Genomic DNA, 20,372 nt, shown 5'->3' with positions numbered 1-20,372 from the left:
GGGCAAGTCACTTAACTCTGTTTGCCTCAGTATCCTCACCTGCAAAATGAGCTAGAGAAGGAAATGGCTTCTAGAAGGAAGAAAAACCACTCCAGTATCTTTGCCAAGAAAACCCCAAATAGGGTCATGAAGAGTTGGACACAATTGAAGTGAAATACATGTGTGTATGTATATGTGTTTACATGTACGTATAGGTGTGTATGTATGTGCATTGCATGTGCATATATATGCATGTGTATATGTATGTGTTAGTGTCTATATCTCTCTATGTGTGTGTATATGTGCATGTAGGCACGCATGTGCATATGTCTACATTTATGTGTAGGTGTGCACGTGTACATGCATGCATACTGACGACCTTGAGGCACTGAAATCCTCAGAAATGCCTTCTGAATGAGATTCCCCCTATCATACATCACTGACCTGCAGACGGAAGAGAGGGCATTGGCACCTTGCTTTCCATCACTGACGGCAAAGCCTATGGATTTCCTTCTCAGTCTGTTTTTAAATAAATAAAATACTTGGGATTGTGAAGGAAACCGATTCTATTGAAATGCAGTTATCAGGTTCAGAAGCCGCTTTTCTAATTCAGCCCTCTCCTTTTAGTGGGGAGGAAAGAGAGGCTCCAGGAGACTGACTCACACAGGTAGTAACAGAACCAGGATTTGAATCCAGGCCCTTTGGACCCCCAATCTGCTGCATCCAAGAGTCAGTGTTTAGTCACTGGGCAGTACTGGGCTGCAGATCCTCTCGGCCTTAGCCGGTCATCATCAGGAGCTGCTCTAGGCCTCAGCCTAATTCACCACCTGCTAATCGGCTTCCTGAGGACCAGCCTCTCCTCGGACCATGGAAACAGATATCGGACGGGCACTCTCCAGATGGGCCCGGTATGCCGGCCTTAGCAAGCAGAAACACTGAGGAAGGGGAGTTAAGCCTCTCCCTAGAAGCAGGATTTTGTGATTCCTACTCCATGGAAACGACTCTGCATGGACTTTTATGTGGGAGGGTTGTTTTCCACAAGGGAATGTAAGCTCTCTGAGGGCAGGCACTGTCACTTTTGTCTCTGTATGCAGAGGCTTCACATGGCGCCTGCCACATGGTAACCCTGAATAGAAGGAGCGATATTTACAGGCACCAGAAAGGACCAAGGGACGTCAACAGAAGCAGGGCGACTTTACAAGTCCTTAAGGCAAAGAAAAGAGAGAAAGTAGGATGAAAACGTCTATCTCACCAGAAGGATCAAAGGCTGTGGGAAGGGTCTGTTCACCATTCTTTAAGACAGGCAGGGAGAGATTAAGCATATTTAGATTTTAAAAATAGGTATGTCAATGACGCTCTTCACGCTCTCAGGGCACATAACCATGCATGTCCTTGGGCAGCAGCCATGATTATTTCACTCCTTGGGTCTCTGCTCATCCTGTTCCCCTCCGGTGGCCTTGAGCCCCCCACGACTCTCTTCCTGCTCTCTGTCTCCCTTGTGAGGTGACCCCTCCTCATCCCTGTCCCTGGTCCCTCCTTCTCTGCCCCCCCATGCACGTACACACACATGCGCACAAGCACACCACACACACGTACCCCTTCCCACCTCCGTCCTCTCTCCTCCCCTTGCGTGTCTCTCCAAGCCCCATCTCTGGCCTGATCGCCACATCTCCACCAGCCTGTGGCCCTGCAATCTCCACGTGCCCTAAACTGAACCCAGCTGCTCCTCCTTTTGGGTTCCCAATTTCTGCTGGTGGCCCCATCATCTTTTGACTCGTCTCCTCCTCACTCCATGGCATCTCTCCTCCCCACTTCTGAGGCTCACAGGCCAGGCCCCCAGCCCTGGGTTAGGAGCTCATCACTTCTTACCTTCACCACTGCAGCGGCTCCTAACTGCTCTGTGTCCGGTCCCTCTTCCTAGAACCTTCCTGGCTCACACCACTCTTCTGCTCCCCCCTCTTCAGGTGCTCTCACTTGGGTCATTTCTCAGCCTGGCATTTCTGGATCCCCATATCTGGCTCTAGCCTCCATCCCTCCCTCCTCTACACTCCAGGTGTAGCCCAACTGGATGGTCATTCTCCAGCTTCATCCTGCTCTCCTGACGTGGGGGAAAAGAGGGGAGAATAAGAGCCTTCGCCCTTCCCCTGGCCACCATGTTTCTCACCCTTTCTCCCTCCCCTAGAGAACAGAAGCAAGGCCGGCTCTGCTCGGGACTTTTAGACTCCCCATTCTTGGCCTGGTTTTTCTTTCAGTCTCGGTCCCTCTTCCTGTCCATGGGGCCTGGCTCTAGTCAGTCTCGTCAGGGCAATGCCTTCCCAAGGAGCCCCATCTTCCGCCACACTCCGCTGCTGGGTGAGCCGGCCCGCCTGCCCACCCCACTGTTACTGCCCCGTCCTCCCCTCTGCTCCTTGGCCAGGCTCCTTCTGCTGAGAGGGCTCCTCCAGGGAGAACCCAAACCCTTTGGATCGGGGGGAGGGGGGAATGGGCAAGGGTGTGATAAAGGCAGCATTTTATAGCTGCTCACGATCAGCCAGGCCACCCACCCCGGGGGCTAGTCAGGTGGGCTGGGCAAAGGCCAAAGGTGCAACTGCCCCTCCTAAAATGTTCCATTAACTGATCTAAAGGAAGAGTAAAAGAAGTCAGAAGATATTAAGAGCCTCCGTGGGCATCATGACTAAGTGACTGAACCAGTCAACCAGTGTCCGTGACGTCTGTGCTAGTGTGTCTCTAAAGAGTTATTTCACCTCAGGCCCAGCATTCGTGGCGGGGTGTGAGAAGATCCTGAGAGCCACGGTTTGGGGGGCTCTGGGGCTCCTTCCATTCTCCTGGACCCCCAAGATGAGCCCCAACCTCTCCCTGCACAAGCCACCATGGCTGAGCTTCTGGTCAGAGCCCAAGACCTTTCCAGCTCTGTGGGAGCTAGCAAAGATGAGGCCTGGAAGGAGATTTGAACGGAGGCCTTTTGAATGACCAGATGTGCATAGATGGAGTGCCTGCTGTGTACAGGGCACTGTGCTTAACAAAAGCTAGATAAAGGCTCGTGCTACACCTCATTGAGCTTACACGGTCAGCTCTATAGACCACACACGCCTATGCATGACAATATACTTGGAATGGTGGGTATAGTTGCCAAACATCCTTTCTCCTCCAATCTACCGTCCACACAGGTGCCAAAGTGACCACATCCCACGCCTCAATATTAACTCTAGTGTCAAACAGAAATTCCTCTGTTGGGCATTTAAAGCTCTTCAAAGCCTTCTTCTAAGACCCCTTTCCAGAGTTACACACGACCTCTCTCCATATGGACGATGGTCCTCACACAGCCCCCCGCCTCCCTCCCAGTGACTCTCTGTCCCCTGAGCCTGGAACCTCGCTCCTCCCCTCTGCCCCCTGGCACAGAATGTCTGGTTTCTTTCCAGACTCGGTCCAGGCAGTGCCTTGTGCGGGAGGGAAGGGCTCTCCTGGTGCCCCAGGCACGTCACACCAGCTTGGCAGCCCCTTCACTTGGGCTGAGCTCCCCTTCCATTCGAACAAAAGGCAGAACTCGGCCTTTCATGCCTGTGCCCAGCACACAAAAGAAACTGAACAAATGCTTGGTGTGGACTAACATCCTTAGCGCACTGTCCTGCCCTCAGCAGGACCTGGGCTTCCACAACACTCATGAATCCACCAGTGTGGATTTCCCATCGATTGTCTGGGGCTGCCTGCCTTACTGAATAGCATGGGGGGTGGAAGCATGCCCCCCCACTGCAAAGCCATTGCCCCTGTGCATTCGGGCCCGTCGCCAGGTCAGCTCAGGATTGTGGGTGCGTCCCTGGGGTGCAAAGAAACGTAAAGGCAGTGGACATTGACAGGTGGAAATATCCACCCCTCCCCCAACAACAAGGTAGAATGAACGATGGGGAAATAGATTGTCCTTGGTTAAAATAAATAGGTTCCCTGTCAACAGATGAGGTCCATATGCTGTAAATGGAGCCATCCTATGTAACCTTTCAAAACCGGTCATCCAATTTGGGGCCCAGAAAGGGTTAGATGATGACAGATACAAAGTTAGGAGAGCCAAAGCTCGCTCTGTAATATGCTACATTAATGGACCGCCATCAAATTTTTTGTGTATTTTAAACAAAACAAAACAAAACAAAAGGCAACTCAGCCTTTCTATTCTCACAACGTGAATCAAATGTTCAGGGATGAGTGCAATGAACCAACCGGTAGAAAAAGGCAACCACGTTATTTAAACCTTAGCTAATAGAGGCAAGAGTCCTTACTCTGCTTTGCGCCCTGAGGCCAGGGCTTTGCCCATCCCACTCTTCCCTCACTCTTAAAAGCTTGAACTCCCAGGCCCCCTCTGCCCCAGGCTGTACCAGCGGAGCACCTGCTTCAGGATTTTCTCCCCCTCATTCTCTTCCTCTCCTCCTACTATGGGGACCAACGAACCGCCCTTCGTGCAGAAGCCAACTCTTCCGTAAATCATGTATGAAGGGTGAGAACGCGGGTGGCACGTTTCTGATGATTTCATATGGAAAGATAAGGCAAGGGAGCGTGTGACTGGACGAGTGCAGATGCCTGAAATCTCCCACTCCCTTGAAGGCTGTGCTCATGCCTCCTAGGGTGGTTGATTCCCTCAGGCTGGGAGGGGTCCTTGCCCCCTCTAAGAAGGACTGCACGGAGACTTTGCATCTACTTTTCTGTATCTTTTCTCACCCCATAATTTCCCTGACAGCAGAGACTACTTGGTAGTTTTAATTCCTAGTGCGCACAGTAGGTGAATAGTAAATGCTTGTTGAACCAAACTGAACTTCAGGCCAAATAATTCCCCTTAGATGCTGCTACTGAAATGACGACATTTCGCACAATCCAGACTCATGAATATGTTATTCTCCTGGTTTAAGCTCGAAGCGCAAAAAGAGTCAAGTCGGGCAAAGAAGTTTAAACTGAGTTTTGGCTTCTAGTGCTCAATTCCTGAAAATCAATGAAAAGGTTCCTTGCTCTCGAAAGGCGTTGGCTGTCTGTCCTGTCAAAGACACGAAAATCCGACCTATCATTTTGGAGTTACAACTCACTTTGTGGTGATTCGGCCTTCATTGAAAACACATACAAACTCTGTGCTGATTACACTTGGGAGTGTGCTGAATTGTGTAAAAAAAAAAATCCTCAAAAAAGAAAAAAAATTAAATTCAAGTGTTAGTGAAAATATTTTACTGTGTGGAAGACAGAAGGCAAAACATTTCTGATTTACGCAAAACTTGAGTGTCCCTAACTACTACCAAAGAGCTCTTGGCCCAACCCCTTCAGTTCACTTAAGAGGCCCAGTGGAGAAAGTCTAAAATGCCCAAGTTATAGGTTCTCCTTGTAAGGCGAACGGCCCTTGGATTGATTATTGGTAAAGTGCAAAGGTTAAAATTCTGAAAATGCCACAGACACTTTGAAGAAGGGAATGAGTTGAGCCAGGAGTCCCCTGACAGCTGCTAATTAGGAAGTGTGAGAAAGAGGAGGCGGAGGGCGCCAGCTCTCCTGACTGTTCTGTTTCACAATAATACAACACTCAATGTTGACTTCAGCATCAAATGTGGCTATTAGTCAATAGAGCCTCATGCATGTCAAACCATGTGGACCTCCAGCTCCCAAGTCAACCGTGCTGTGTGGTTACCACCTTCTAAGAGTCTTTCGCAAGAAATAAAAGCCACTCAATTTAAAAAAGAACAAAGATCAAAACTCAACTCAATCTTTAATGTCAAAGCCAAAGGAAGGCCTTCTCCACTTACATTCATAAATGCAGAATGTTCTCAACTGAAATGAATGATTCCTTCTGACTATCCTACCAGCTGAGTATTCTTCTATCCTCAAGGAATGTGATTTTTATTAAAACTAATGTGCTACTTTAAAAGAAAAGGACTAGTGTCAGAGACCAAGAAGATATTCTAGTGGGTCCATAAAATCAGACAGAGTTCATTTAATATTTTGAATTATACACCACTGTATAAACAAAAATCTACTTTATTCAAAACATTGTTTAACTGAATTAATTTGATCATAAAAGGTCACGGCATTGAAATTCTGCAGAGAGTTTTTTGAGGCCATACAAACACTTTGTCAGACCGTTAGTGAGGCATTCATTCTTGCTGAAGGAAACATGTTAAACTCAGTATCATCATTAAGCTTTTTTAGGGCTGTCACCAATTCTTGGTTGATGTAGAATAAGGAAAGCAATATCGATCGCTTAGCCAAACTGTCTTTGATTTTATGGCACCATTTTGGATACGTCCAGTACGACAATTACCTGCACTGCTCACCTGGTGCCACTAGATGGTGTGAAAATGGTAAAGGCGAAATTTCACACCAGCACAAAGTCTAAAAAAGGTGAGAATCAGAGGTCAGCAAATAACCAGCTAGTGGTATTTTAAAAAGTGTCCCCATAGGCCACCAGATGAACCTTGAAGCTAAATAAATTTGAATTCTGAATGGGCGCTTTTTTTCTTGTATGAACAGTATTGGGGCATCACAAAAGGTCCCAGCAGGAAGGGACCTCAGAGGTCATTCTTAGTCCAACCCTCTGGCCTAACGTCACCCAGATAAGGGCAGAGCTGGGATGGACCCTGAGGTCACACGAGGTCATTTCCTTTTAGGTAATAAAAATCCTCAGGCTACACGACTTCCTTACCAAGTTCCCCAAATTTCTATCGTTATGTTGATATGCTAAATAAACTAGTGGTACCATCTCAGCAGCCTGTGTTTACCCATCTTGGGGTGAAGACTGTCAGGTCCTTTCCAAAGACAACAGTGCAGATGTCGTCAGGGCCACTGTCAGGAGATGGGTGTCAGAGAGGAGGGGGGACGAGCAGCCAGAGTGCGTCTGCGCTATCACCCTCGGCCCTGTTCTTGTCTCCTTGCATCCCTGACTCACCTGAGACCCTAGCATCCTGTGCCTTCATCCTGGCCAACGCTGGTCCAGGGGCCCCCTGCTCAATGCCTCACTTCCCTTCCCCTATCTCACCCTCCTCTTCAGCTCCCTGTGAGAATTCTGGACGCTCTGAGCTGGCAGAGAGGGGCACCTCTGCTGTGTTCCCGTCTGACGGTACCCAGCCAGGAATGTGCTCTCCAGCAGCATCTACAACCAGACTTCATTCAGCCTCTGCTGGAAACACACCAGCAGCACAGACACAGAGCCATGAGTATCTCAGAGGTCATTACACCAACCTTCTTCATTTTACAGATGAGGAGAGAGACTGAGGGGCTTGGCTGAGGCTGCCCACAGCCAGGAGTGGGGAGGACTCAGGTGGGAAGTGAGGCCCTGAGACTCTGCCCCACCCCTGAGGCTGCCTCTTCCCACTTTGGATCATTCCATTTGTCAGAAGTCTTCTGTCACATCAAAGTGAAGACTAAATAATCTTTTAAACTAATCGGGGGGCAGCTCGCTTCATGCCCTCTTGATTCTACAAAGTCTTGGGGGGGCCTACGTTCCCAAAGACCCCCATAAGGAGTCAGAAGGATGGGGGCCACAGAACTGAGGCAGGCTGAGAGGGAAGAGATGCCTGGCCAGTGTACCTCTGCCATTTGCCACCTTGCCCTCTAAGAAGCGGCCAGCCCCAGCTGCAGAAGTGGCTTCATCCCTCGGACTAGACCTTTCCGACTCCTCTGGGGAGGGCAGAAACCGCCTCCCCTCCAGAAGACGACAGGAATGCCACACCTCCATAATTACGCTTTAATGACAGTTCTGTGTTAATACAAAGCAATCTTCAGAGCTTAATTTCAATTATGGAACTGAGATAGGAGTATAATGACATTACCAGCCTACAAGTGATCTTGTTAGCCGAGGGCACTACCCAGAGCTCGTCTGTGGGACACCTGACTGATAATGAAATGCCCAGGCTCTTATCTACATGATCCTTGTACGGGGCAAGATTTTCCCCACACAGCACAAGCTCACAGGATTTCAACAGTCTCATGTATCATTTAAAAAAGCAATGAAAAAGAAATCAGTCCGATTTTAAAAACAGGGGGAAAATGTCCCTTATGTCCATGTGCTTTTAATTGGCAATGATTTTCACTGGCAGCTGTGATTTATGTGGTGGCCAGAGAGAGAGCAGGCCGTGGAGGCGGAAGGGGTTTGAGACATGCTGGTGGGGCCGCCCCGGGGTTGTCCTTTCCCTTCTCGATGGCCCAGGCCACTCCATGAGGCTGAGATAAGAGGAGGCACCAGCCCGCGTCGCTCATGGGAGGTTCTTTAGCCAGGAGTCCCCTCCACTGTGCGTGAAACCTCACGTCCTGCCCCAGTCTCTCTCTCTCCCCAGTGGTGCAGAAAGCACTGGGTCTAGAGTCTGAGGGCCAGAGTGGATCACTGCCTTTCTGCCTGCCCCTTGCTAGCTAGTTGGGTGACCTTGGCCAAGCCCATTTCTTTCTCTGACCTTGAGTTCCTCACATGCAGTGTCAAAGGATTGGACTCAAGGCAGTGTGGTACAGGGGGAAAGCTCCAGTTCTGGAATCAGAGGACCTGGGTTCCAATCCCACCTTGGAGGCTTACAACTGTGTGACCTTGGGAATCTCCTTGGACCTCAGTTTTCTCATCTGTAAAATGAGGAAGTTGGATGAGATGACCTCTGAAGTACATTCCCGTTCTAGTTTTGGGAACCTCAGAGCCTTTCTGGTTTTCTGGCTTTCAATCTTAAAATCGTATGATTATGTAGTTATGGAAAATAGAGTTCAAATTCTGGCCTAACCCTTACTAACTAGGTGGCCGCTAGGTGGCGCCATAGTGCACAGAGCACTGGGCCTGGAGTCAGGAAGACTGGAGTTCAAATTCAGTCTCAGACACTTTCTAGCTGTGTGACCCTAGGCAAGTCACTGAATCTCTCTGTCCACTTCACTTGCCTCCATCTCCCAAGGCAGAGGTGAGGATCAAATGAAAAAATGGGTGTCATGTTTAGCACAATGCCGACACATAGTAGGTGCTTAATAAACCCTCATTCCCTCCTCTTCTCCCAGTTACCAGATGGGTGCCCTCGAGTCGGTCCCTTCAACTCTCTGGGCCCCAGTTGTTACCCTTCCAGCTCGAGGATCTTCTGTAAGCTAAGATGTCGTGAGGTCATTTTTCAAGAGTCCTAAGAAATGTCCTTGAAAGGAATTGAATTTGGCAGCTAAACTTCCATCCAAAGGAGCCGTGTGAATGAGCTGCTGACCTGGTTAAATATAAATTCTTCACTCTAGGCTGAATCCTACAGCTGCAATGCTTATACACCTTTGGGAGAGGCCAGGAGGATGACAGAGGTTAGACAGGAATCTCCCTGAGGACAGGGCCTGGACTGTATCACCCCAGAGCCTCAGATGCTTAGTAAATGGTTGTGAATGAAACTGAACTGGTGCGTCAGATGGGCTGTGTCCCAAAAGTCTTGCTGGTTTTCAAACAGCTTCTATGAGCACAAAACCGCCCCTAAACCTTTGCTTTATGATTGATAGAACACTTTCTCTGCTAAGAGCTTGAAGTGTTTTCATATATATCATCACATTTATTTCTACAGCATCCCTATAAAGTAGAGAGAGGAAGATATTATCTCTGTATTACAGATGGAGAAATTGGGACACGGGGATGTATCCAACCCAAGGTTAGAGAGTTAATCAGTGCCAGACTCGGGACTTTAAGCCGAGACACAGTCAAGACATGGTATGTTTAAGACCAGAATGCTTCTAATAGCCCCATAGCTTAAGAAGCCTGAAGAAAGAAAGTTTGGTATGACGTATGAGCACAGAGCCATTACTGTATGTATGTTGCCACGTATGGACATGTATGCATGTATGTCTACGTGTGTGTATCCGCAACTACACAAGTCATACAACTAAAAAATCTCCAGATCTGCTGGAATTAAAAAAAAAAAACAACATTAACTTTAAATGGCTGGAACATTCGTTGTGTTTACCCAAAGATGAAAAATTTGTTCTATAAACAGTACTTCCAGGAGTGAATGGCATACCAAATCAGAATACACATAGAAGAATAAAAAGGGAAGAGGAAATAAAAACATAAGAAATAACAGAATACTTTACAATGAGAACTTTCACCTAAGTACATTGTTTCTGGATAAGTCACTTAATGGATGTTCGCCAAGATCCAGACTGATGGGTAAACATACTTTTAAGTTGGATCCTGTTATCTGATTGTGTTTAAAATTTGATTATATTTCACTTGACAAAATAATTAATTATTGTGAACTTCTAATTGTTAACAAGGACCTCGGAGAATGCCAGTGGGTATACTTTTTCCCATATTGTATAACCAAACATTTAAAGCTGGATTTCTCTCCCCCCACTTTCCAGTCATCAATTTTAGTTGCCTACCTTGCTGAGAATGTAGATAACGTCGCCACGTTTAAATGACAACTCGTCAGGAACAGCCCCTGTGCAGTCCCATAGACCTTGGTAAAAATTAGCATAATCAGTGCTTTTATCTGCTGGAAAGAAGGAAGAGGAAACATGAGTTACATCTCTCATGTAACAAGACCTCATTTTTTATTAACCAATTAGCAATGAATGCTCCAAATGCAAACCACTAACATTTTTTCAAAAGACAAGAATCTTGACCCAATTCAAAGATTTTACATGAAAGAATTCTGCTCACATGACATTATTTTTCAGCATCTAAATTCTACTTGTTTTTTTTTCATCTCTATTTAAGACGTGAAGCCCAAACAGAAACCAGCCTCTAACACTCGCCTCCATGACATTTTATGCAACAAGCCGGGTTTGTCTGTGTCTGACTCAGAAGACAAACATGCCGTGCCATGGAATGAGCGATATCCACGAGAAGGGACTAACGATAATACATGAAATAACCATCTGATAAAAAATAAATCCAAGTCACACTCGATGGCCTGGTACAGGAGGACTAAGGAAGAAGCCCCAGCTCCCTCCCCAGATATTCGGCTTCTCACTGCACTTGCTGAAATAGCACGGCGACTTTGGAAGTGCCAAAGGTGAAGTCGCGTCTTTCGGCCTGCATTTTCATCCGCTTCAGCTCAGGAGGTTCAGCTCTGAATAAACACGCGGGACACACCGGCGTGCCAAACTCTTCCTTCTAGCGGCCTAAGCACAATGGATGTGGTGTGTTCAAACTGCCATACAGACCATTAGCTGATTGATTATTTCTCACTCTTTGCTCTGTAATACCACAATAACAGAGTGATAAATGCTTTGTCAGATGCCCACGGTGCCATGGACATCTCTTGAAACCCACAGGGCAGAGTTAAAGGCAACGGGACCTCTGTTATGCTGAAAATGTCTTCCAGTTTTTAATTCCATGATCACTGAGCTTTGACAAGTTAGCTCAAAGAGAACAAAGTCCTACTAGGGAGCTGCCCACACGTCCAGGAGCCGGACAGAACGTGGACATGCCGACAGCCGTCCTCACAGGGATGTCATCCTGTAACGTGAGAGGCTGAAGGGAGGGACAGAGGCTGGATCTGGACTGTCACCTGAGTGGTGTGGCACTGCCCTGGACAGCCAGGGGCATCAGCGTGTCATTAGGCCAGGAGTCTATCACATCAGGTTTGGAATGTTTGAACAAAGGGTTAAGATGATATGAAATCAGTGCAACCTTCAATAACAAAAACCAAAATGTCCAAACCGAATGGTGCAGATCGCCTCAGGTTAGGAGCTCGGGGGAACAGCTTCTATGACCTGTCATCCTCCTGAAAAGCAACGCCCCCCCCCCCCCCGGGCACTGGATCCCCCACCGCTCTCCCACCAAAAGTTTCTTTTTATTACTTTCTCAAGAAGAAAAAAAAAGTGAAATGCTCCTGACATGTCTGCATTAACCTTCTGAGGGCTCGTCACCGGCTGCAGCAGCAGGAAGGGGCAAAGCCTGGGAGCCCAGGCAGGCCCCCAAAAGACCCCTCACCCTAATTGTCTCTATTCAGCAGCCCTGACCTGCACCTTCTCTGGAAGGACACTAGAGGGCACTCGGGCTGGTCACATCATCACTCCAAAACACTGTGGGTTTTTAAAAAATCACTTAACAACAAAGTGGCTGATTTCTTTAAAAAACATTTGTTTAGACCAGCAGGGAATCTTCGGCCTCGAGGCCACCTGTGGCCTCTAGGTCCTCAGGTGCGGCATTTTGACTGAGTCCAAGTTTTACGGAGCAAATCCTTTTATGAAGGGGGTCAAAGGGCCGCACTTGAGGACTAGAGGGCCACATGTGGCCTGGAGGCCACAGGTTCTCCATCCTTGATTTAGACAAATGGTGACGTGAAAGTTGTAGCATTGCAGGAACATTAGATCAGTGGCTAAAGGGATCTCAGGTGGGGCCCTGCACCTGGTTGGTGTCAGTCTCCTACTCCCCCATTAGCTGAGGGCCCCGTTATGCATCCTCCCCTCCTCCCACTGCCCCCCCACTCACTGAGGGCCCCATTATGCATCTTCCCCACTCTTCCCTATGGCCCCCCTCCCCCAACTAGCTGAGGGCCCTGTTAGACACCTTTCCCTCTCCTCTCCCCATTAGCTGAGGGCCCCATCATGCATTTCTCCTCCCTCTGCCCCCTCAATTAGTTGACAAAGAATGGCGTTTCCACAGGCCTCTGCCCTCCATGCTGCCCAAGCTTTAGCCCAGAACACTGAAGCCACAGACTCTGGCTGAGAACTAGGGCAAAGGTTCTTTTCTGGCCAGGCCACAGAATTCCCCAGGGCTTTCCCAGATGTCCTGGCTGCCTTTTCTTCCTTTCACAGTTGCTTCCCCTTTCCCTGAATGGATTTGCAAAAAACCAGGGGTGGCTTGGAAAGGCAAGTCCACGGTGATTTCTAACACATAATCCTTATCACGTTAGGGTCTCTTTTCCCATGGATGCGCTTGGTGAAGCTCCCATTAAGACTAATGGGAGTTACACAAGCACATCGATGGGAAGACAGACCCCCACCATGGGCAAGATGCCTCGTTCTCTACACGCCCCCTGAGCTGAGGCCCAGCCCTGCTGGAAAAGCTGCCTGGAGACTGGGCCTGCCCTCGCCCTGGAGCTCGTCCTCCCGGCCACCCCCAGCTTCTCAGCCCCTCTGGGAAGCCAGTGTGGTGGCAAGGTGAGTTTTATGGAAACACAGATATTCCCAACATGAGAGAGTTACACGCACAGAACACGCGCTAAAATACCAACACCTCCAAGTTCTTCAAATAAAGAGGAGACGGGGACACAACGAGGGAGAAGACACCCGGGAAAGTGGAGCCACCATCACCTTCATCTTCCTGGGATGGCAGTGAGTGAGTGCTAGATGCGAACTGTGAACGTGAAAAATTAAGCCTAGGAATCATTCTAATCCCTGGGGACCCTACGCATCTCTGATTATTAGAGAAAAAAATGTTGCTCTACACCTACGTTACATTAAGGCTAGACACATCCTCAGAAGCAATATTTCTTAAGCAAAGCCCCTTTCAGAGAGGAGTTGGTATTGTTTACTGTGCTCAAAATATACAAGATAGATGGACCAGAAAGAATCCTGGAGCCCAGCCTGACGACTCACACAGACATTAAATCTGCTCAGGGCTTTTCATCCTGGGCATGGATTATTACTTCCACATACTGACATATTTCCAAAATTGAAAGAAACACCTCCTCATGTCTTACACTGGTAAGAACGAACAGCAACAAAATAAATGGAGGTGAACACTGAGGGAGGGCTGTCCTTCTCCTCTCTCCCTTTAAGAAGACCAGGACAGCAGGAAGGTCCCATGATTGGCATGAGAGTTTAAATGCTCAAACTCTGAATCAGCCTGAACTACAGACAATCGACACGTTCAACTTCGGCAGGAATGAAACAAACTTCAAAGAATTCATGTTTCCAAGCACACGCCCACAGGCTGTACAAGATGATAGCATCGTGTTTACAGAAGGACCAAGGCAGAGGCAGCGGAGGCTCCAGACCCCTGGTCGTGCCCAGGTCCCCTCCGAGTCTGAGGTCAGAAATCTGAAGCAGCCTCTGCCAATCGCCTGCAACGGTCAGACCCCATCACCAAGAGAAACACCAACATCCACAAAAACGGGGGCACGCAGGCACCAGACAAGTACCATTGGTGGTGGGGGAAAGCCCAGCTTTTCTCATGTTTAAGTAACTTTGGAGTCTTGCAATTTTTTTTTTTTGGTAGCAAAATTATTCAGTGTGGAAAACACATAACATTCTTGGGTAAGGTTAGAAGTTCACGTCATGTGATGCTCAGCAAGATGGTAATACCCTTGTCAATTCGCTGCCCTGCATGGCAAACAAACTTCTCAGGTTACCTATCTGGCAGCCCGGAGGAGATCAAAGGTCACTGCTATGTAAAAGCATTAAGGCTGTTGCTTGAAAAGAATTTCAAGTCACTATGGAGAAGAATCTGTGCCCTGCTCTGGGGTTGCTTCATGAACGCTTAGCTATATTTCCTGAGCTTCTCTGAGAGAGGCTGAGCACTCTGAAAAGCCACAAGGTGCTAAGTTACTCCAAAGATTTTGAAAAATAAAGTTTCCTTGAGCCAGAATATGTGTAACTGTGGCAAATGTCTCTCTTGTGTGCACACACCTTCCACATCTGGAACCGGGCTGACTGCCAGACTCCTGGGCTCTTGGCAAGGGTTTTCTGACCCACTACCGGAGGAATGCAAGCACTGACATGACAAGGGAGCCCAGGCCCCAAAGCTTTTAAGACCTGGGGGTTGGCAGCAAGGGCTGAATGCTACCAGGGTTAGCGGGCTAACATCTCATGTCTTCGTCCTTGCTTCCTTTCTGAGAAAAGCAAACCCAAACCTTTTGCAGCAACCTGCTCTGGCCTTCCTGTGTCGGTCCGGAAACCAGGCCTCTATTTCCTTTCCATATGTCACAGTAGGAAGAGCTCTGGAAAGCAACTTCCTGAACACACACTCCTTGTCCTTTCTGTGACAGTACCGGGGGAGTGATGGATGAGACACAGGACAGAGGGGAAGGTGACCCAGGCTACGAATCTTTACAGGCCACACTGGGATAGGGCCAAGCTGGCCACAGCTGACAGTGGCCAGCGGAGAGGTGTACAGTCCTGATAAGAAGCCACTCTCCCCTTCCTCCCTGTGTAAAGTGACAGTCGGCTCAATGACTCTGCCCCCTCCTTGGGCCCGAACGGGGTTTGTTCTCTGCGTCCAGCCAGGCCAGCTGGTTTCGCACTGAGGGCCCCACGGCATTGTGCCAAGCGGAAGCTGATAAGGAGGCCAGTCCGTCCCAGCCCCTGGCCATGGATACCCCAGCCCGTGTTTCTGCTGCTGTCACCGGACGGTGGCATTTCCGACCCGATTCCTTCGCCTCCTGTGCTAATCATATGCAATGAAGATATGCACGGCCAACATTTAAACCGGCTGCAGATCAATTAGCGGTCTTAGGTTTATCTGATTTTTATCAAAGAAGACAGAGCTGTGGGTCGATTGCCAGAGCCCGTGTCAAGTTGACCTTTTCAGAGACGTCCACATCGCCAGTCCCCTGGGCAGCTTGTTGTCCCCCGCTCCCCTCTGAATGGCAGAAGTCTGTTCTGCTCAAGCACAAAGTATACACAGATGTCTATATTACATTCTTATAGGTTTGACAGCGACTGCATGTTGTATCTATAAACTGTCCTTTAGCAGTGACACTTCCTCAATGATGATAAGCTAATTTATGCAACTAAATCTCCTTTGTGCAGAAATGAAAGCTAATTGAGTCATTACAGAGTAATTCAGGAAGGAATACCTTGTATAAATTGGCTTACTTTATAAATCCTTCTCAAGCGGTTTTCATGCATCCTAAGTGGGGCTAAGCAGCCCTGCTGCTGCCTTGAGATACCCAGGCCAGAGGAGGCAATGGGGGGGGCCTTCAAATCCAAACCCTACAACGGGCTGAGCAGCCCCGCTGCTGTCTTGAGACACCGGGCTGGAGGAGGCAACGGGGGGCCTTCAAATCCATACCCTAAAAGGGGCTGAGCAGCTCTGCTGCTGCTCTGAGACACCGGGCCGGAGGAGGTCATGCATCTCTCTCCTTCTCGCAGTGAGAAGCAGAACCTGAAGAGAGATACCAAATCAAAGCATCCTGGGAGGGAGCCAGCTGCCCAGTGAATTACCTGGAGTGTGAGTGACCTCTTCATTCATCTGCTTGGGCTCCTCCATCTTGTAAGAACTGTCATCTTCATCTTCTGCAAACACACAAAGGGAAGGGGACATTGAAGTCTTCCTCAGTGACAGGCAGCGCAGCCCCACTCCAGCTCAGAAGCCCCAGAAGCTCAGACACTCATCAAAGAACCCCACTTTGGAGCCTTCCCATCCGTTCCAGTAACACAAAGCCCAACACAAGAGCTCTACCATCTATATGTGGTTGTTTCTTCTATCATAAAAGAATGTCAAGACATTGACTTTGATTCAACCACAATAGACATGTATTCATCACCTCCCACACACAAGGCCCCAGGATGAGTCTTTGAGCGACTTAACTTGCTCTCTTTTTACATATTTTGTTATGGCAGAAAGAATCCTGCACGTGAATTTGGCCTGATAATATGCTGATTAAGACATTTCACAAATAATAATGCTCATTTACATAGTGCTTTGACACAGGTAGTTCATGTATTATTATCATCCCCACTTTAAAGATAGAGAAACTGGAGATTCAGGGAGTTTGGATGACTAGCCCAGGGTCACACAGCATCAGAGAATGGCCAGACCCCAATCTCACCATCTTTGTGTTATACTCACTGCCCTTCCAGTGATAGACACTCGAACCACATGTGGCCACAAAGAGCCCTACGATCAGCCTAGAAGGCAGGCAGGTATCCATTCTGTACCCACCATCCCCAATCAAGAGATCAAACTGTATTAAAAATGTGAAGTCCGCTACTGGCTGCTTTTTAAAAGCACTATCAAAAGAGGCCACCTAAGCCAACCATAATATAGAGAGCAGCACGTCACTCCAGGGATCATCTCGGAAGGTCTCTGGGACTCATGGGTGAGAGACGTTCTTAAGGCAATGGAAAGGTTGCCGGTAGTCCAAACCTTTATGAAACCCTGATTTGCAAATAGGTGTGCATATTAACCCAAATGATGATAATAAGCCATAGTGAATATTCTACATGGAGAAAAAAATCAGTACTTAATGAGTCAATTACCTAAGCCTCATTATATTTATACCACCTCTAGAACACCAGCTCCCTACAATTAGAATGTTTGACTCCAGCTGGTTAAGATAAGCACGTGACTTAATACGCTCTCTCTGCTCACCTTCCTCACTCTCCCTTCACATTCCTTTCTCTAGTTATTAAGTTTGAATGACTATAATGGGATCAAATAGGCATCGTTTTAAAGAAAGAATGAATACAACACCTGATTCTATAACACTGTTACATCAAAGAAACATTATGTTCATTACATTTTAACTTTTCTCCTATTTAAGGGCCCATTTACATTTTGGGGGAGAAATCTACCGTGAGTGTGAAAGGGAGAGCTGTGGAAAGCCTGAGAACAAACACACACAGTATCAACTATTCTCAGAATTCTGAAACACAGGGGCAGCTAGGTGGCACAGTAGATAGAGCACTGGCCCTGAAGTCAGGAGGACCTGAGTTCAAATCCGACCTCAGACCAAACACTTGACACTTAATAGCTGTGTGACCCTGGGCAAGTCACTAAACCCCAAATTGCCAAAAAAAAAAAAAAGAATTCTGAAATGCAAACGCTTTTCCAGGGAACTGGCGGTAGGTGAAGACGCTAGACGCTGTGGAGGCAGCCCACAGGAATAAGAAATACATCCGAAAATAAAAACATGACTGCATAATGTGTGGCCGGTTTCTGAGCACTCACCACTAATCGATTCAACACCTACGCAACACGCAAGACAACAGGTTAAAGGCTTTAAGGGATACCCGAGTGAGAAAGTAGCCCCTGATTTCATGGAGGGAAAGAACTCTGCAATGAAATAATACAAGGTGAAATGTACAGGTTTCATAATAAAGATAAGAAGAGTAGAAGAGAGACCTGTTGTCTGGGGAGACCTGAGTTCGAATCCTACCTCTGACAGGGACTAATGGGTATGACCCTGGGCAAGTCATTTAACCTAAGCCTCTAGGTTTCTTCATTGATAAGATGGGGATAAAACCACCTGAAGTGCTTACTTCATAGGGTTATTGCAAAGACTAAATGAGAGGATACACGTAAAGTGCTCTGTAAACCTTAAGGCACTCTGCAAATATTAGCTATTATTAGTATTCACAGGACCGAGGAGATGCAGGGAAGGGGGTTCATGGAGGAGGCAGCAGTTGAACTGGGCTGTAAAGATGGCAGGAATCAAAAGGTAAAAATTAAACAGAGGTCATCCCAGCTGGAAGGAAGAACACAGGAATGAAGACAGCAGTCCAGTTTGGGTGCAGCATGTGAAGAACAGGGAAGAGAAGCTGGAGAAGCAGGCTTCGGGAAGATCCCAAGGCGTTCAAGACTCGGTGAAGGAGTTTGTACTCATTCAGTAGATAATGGGGAGCCCTGGAAGGCTTTTTGTTTTTGTTGGGAGTGCCATGATCAGAACTGTGTTTTAACAAGATTCACATGGAAGGAGCACATAGAACGGGAGAAGGAAAAGGCAGAGAAGGGGAACAAGGGCCTAGGAAACAGGGTGGTGGCAGTGGTCATCAAAAGAGTGGGAAGGACACAAGATATCAGTGGTAGAATTGAGAGGGCTTGGAAACTGGTTGGCTGTGAAGGGTGAGAGGGAGGTTTCAGGCCTTAGTTCCAGGAATGGCGGTGCCAATGACATGGGTGGTTCTATCACAGGGCAAACTGCAGTCCTTCCACATCTTCAAATGCTAAATGCAAAAATATTCTATGAGGGATCCACCCAACATGCCCAAAGTATTTCTGGTTCTTTTCATGTCTGAGGGGTCCCAGCCCAATACCAAGCTACGCATCCGTAGTGTCTCATTCTCACTGTGAGAAAAATCCCCCTCATTTTCCAGGCACACATAACCCCAGTGATGGCTTTTATGCCACTTCAGGCATAAAATGACTGCTGGCCTCTCCGTACCTACTCCGTGCCTTTCTCTACCTTACGGATTACTAGCACTTCGGGCCCTCCCCAGACCCTGGTGCATCACTGGGAGAATCCTGGGGTTGAAGGACTGGACTTTCACATTCTACACTTGATCAAATGCCATCCAACCTCAAGGTCATCTCCTTCCTGGGCATGGCTCATTGTCCATCTGTGACCCTTCACCAGAGCAGTGGGGTAGGTGTTTCTCACAGATGTGCATACTTGGAAGGCTTTTGTCAAGTTGTTTGTCATCATCTGGGCTACACACAAGTTCAGTGTAAATTCTTGGATCTGCCATCTTGTGGATGGAGGACTATGAGTTTTACTGAAGAAACTCAGTAGGATCCTTCTTGATTTAATTAGTATAATGTCATCTATGAATAACATATTGGGCAAACTTTGCCATCTATAGGGCATCTTTGTTTTGTTTGGACCTGTGACAGAGTTCTTCTATGATGATGACAAAAAATACTTAAATAAATATATTATCCCCTTTTTTATACCTTTTCGATGTCAGTGGTTGATAGATGGCTGACCAAAATTATCACTGAAGTGAGAGCTGTCTTGTACTTGGCATATGGTAGATTCTTAATAAATGCTTGTTGATTCATTGATAGATTGGATAGAACTAGCAATTGGTACGAGGACTGCACCTGGGATTTCATGTGTAGAGGGGAAAACCTCCATCAATTAAAGTCAGTCCTTCACTGCAAGTTGGACTCTGAGAGTTTCGTAGAACAAAGCGGATACGTCACACAGCTGGCTTCAAGATGGCACTCTCACCATCATGCCATGCTGCTTCTTTGTCTCCTGTAATTTTAGCTAATGGTAGGCACCGTGCTTTCTCAAGAAGAACCTTCATGGTGACATTTTGCTCTACAGAGGCAAACGCTTTATAAAAAATTGGGAAAAAATTAGACACAGTGAAACCTTCAAGATGGAAGCTTCTTTACAAGATCATCTGCAAAGTCCTATCTGTTTCCAATCCTTTATCATTCAGGAGCTTTCATCAAGGATACCCTCAATGTCTATGTGCAGAGACCACTTTCAGAAAGATTTATGGACAGAAGCAAGCAAGCAGATGGTTTGGTTGCCCTTTGTGGTTAGTGACACAGCCCACAATCCATTCTATTGTGAGTATTTGCTTTGAAATCGGTGGCTTAGTGTCCTGAAGACTGTGTTTTCCCGGCACATATGTTGTCTTTAAAGATGTGCTCACGTCCAGCTACTTTGTTCTAACTTCTTCATCTCAAGCTCCAGTGCCACGCTCTCACATGGTACATATTGATTTGGCTACCATCAGTAAAAACAATCATAAAAGATGCTTACGAGTCGGCTCCATATCACACCTCTCTGTGATGCTCCTTCTACTTTGACCTA

General features: G+C 47.5%; 1 protein-coding gene across 5 annotated transcripts in view; it reads right to left on the bottom strand.

The window, feature by feature from the left end:
• The window catches only part of LOC114050601 (src kinase-associated phosphoprotein 2-like), a 191,924-nt gene that overhangs the window by 14,568 nt on the left and 156,984 nt on the right, over nt 1-20,372 (bottom strand). For 4 of the 5 annotated variants that reach the window (XM_027872422.1, XM_027872421.1, XM_027872424.1 and 1 more), the window contains 2 exons: nt 16,045-16,116; nt 10,309-10,421 (listed from right to left, as the gene is read on the bottom strand). In XM_027872422.1, the coding sequence (XP_027728223.1) occupies nt 10,309-10,421; nt 16,045-16,116 (185 nt within the window). The remainder of the gene's footprint in view (nt 1-10,308; nt 10,422-16,044; nt 16,117-20,372) is intronic. The other variant, XM_027872423.1, reaches the window with a different exon arrangement.

This window comes from Vombatus ursinus, unplaced genomic scaffold (assembly GCF_900497805.2).
Source record: "Vombatus ursinus unplaced genomic scaffold, bare-nosed wombat genome assembly UNPS02014799.1, whole genome shotgun sequence".
In the NCBI taxonomy this organism is placed as follows: Eukaryota; Metazoa; Chordata; class Mammalia; order Diprotodontia; family Vombatidae; genus Vombatus; species Vombatus ursinus.
Note: the sequence above shows the minus strand (reverse complement) of the source record. Positions and strands in the feature narration are given on the sequence as shown.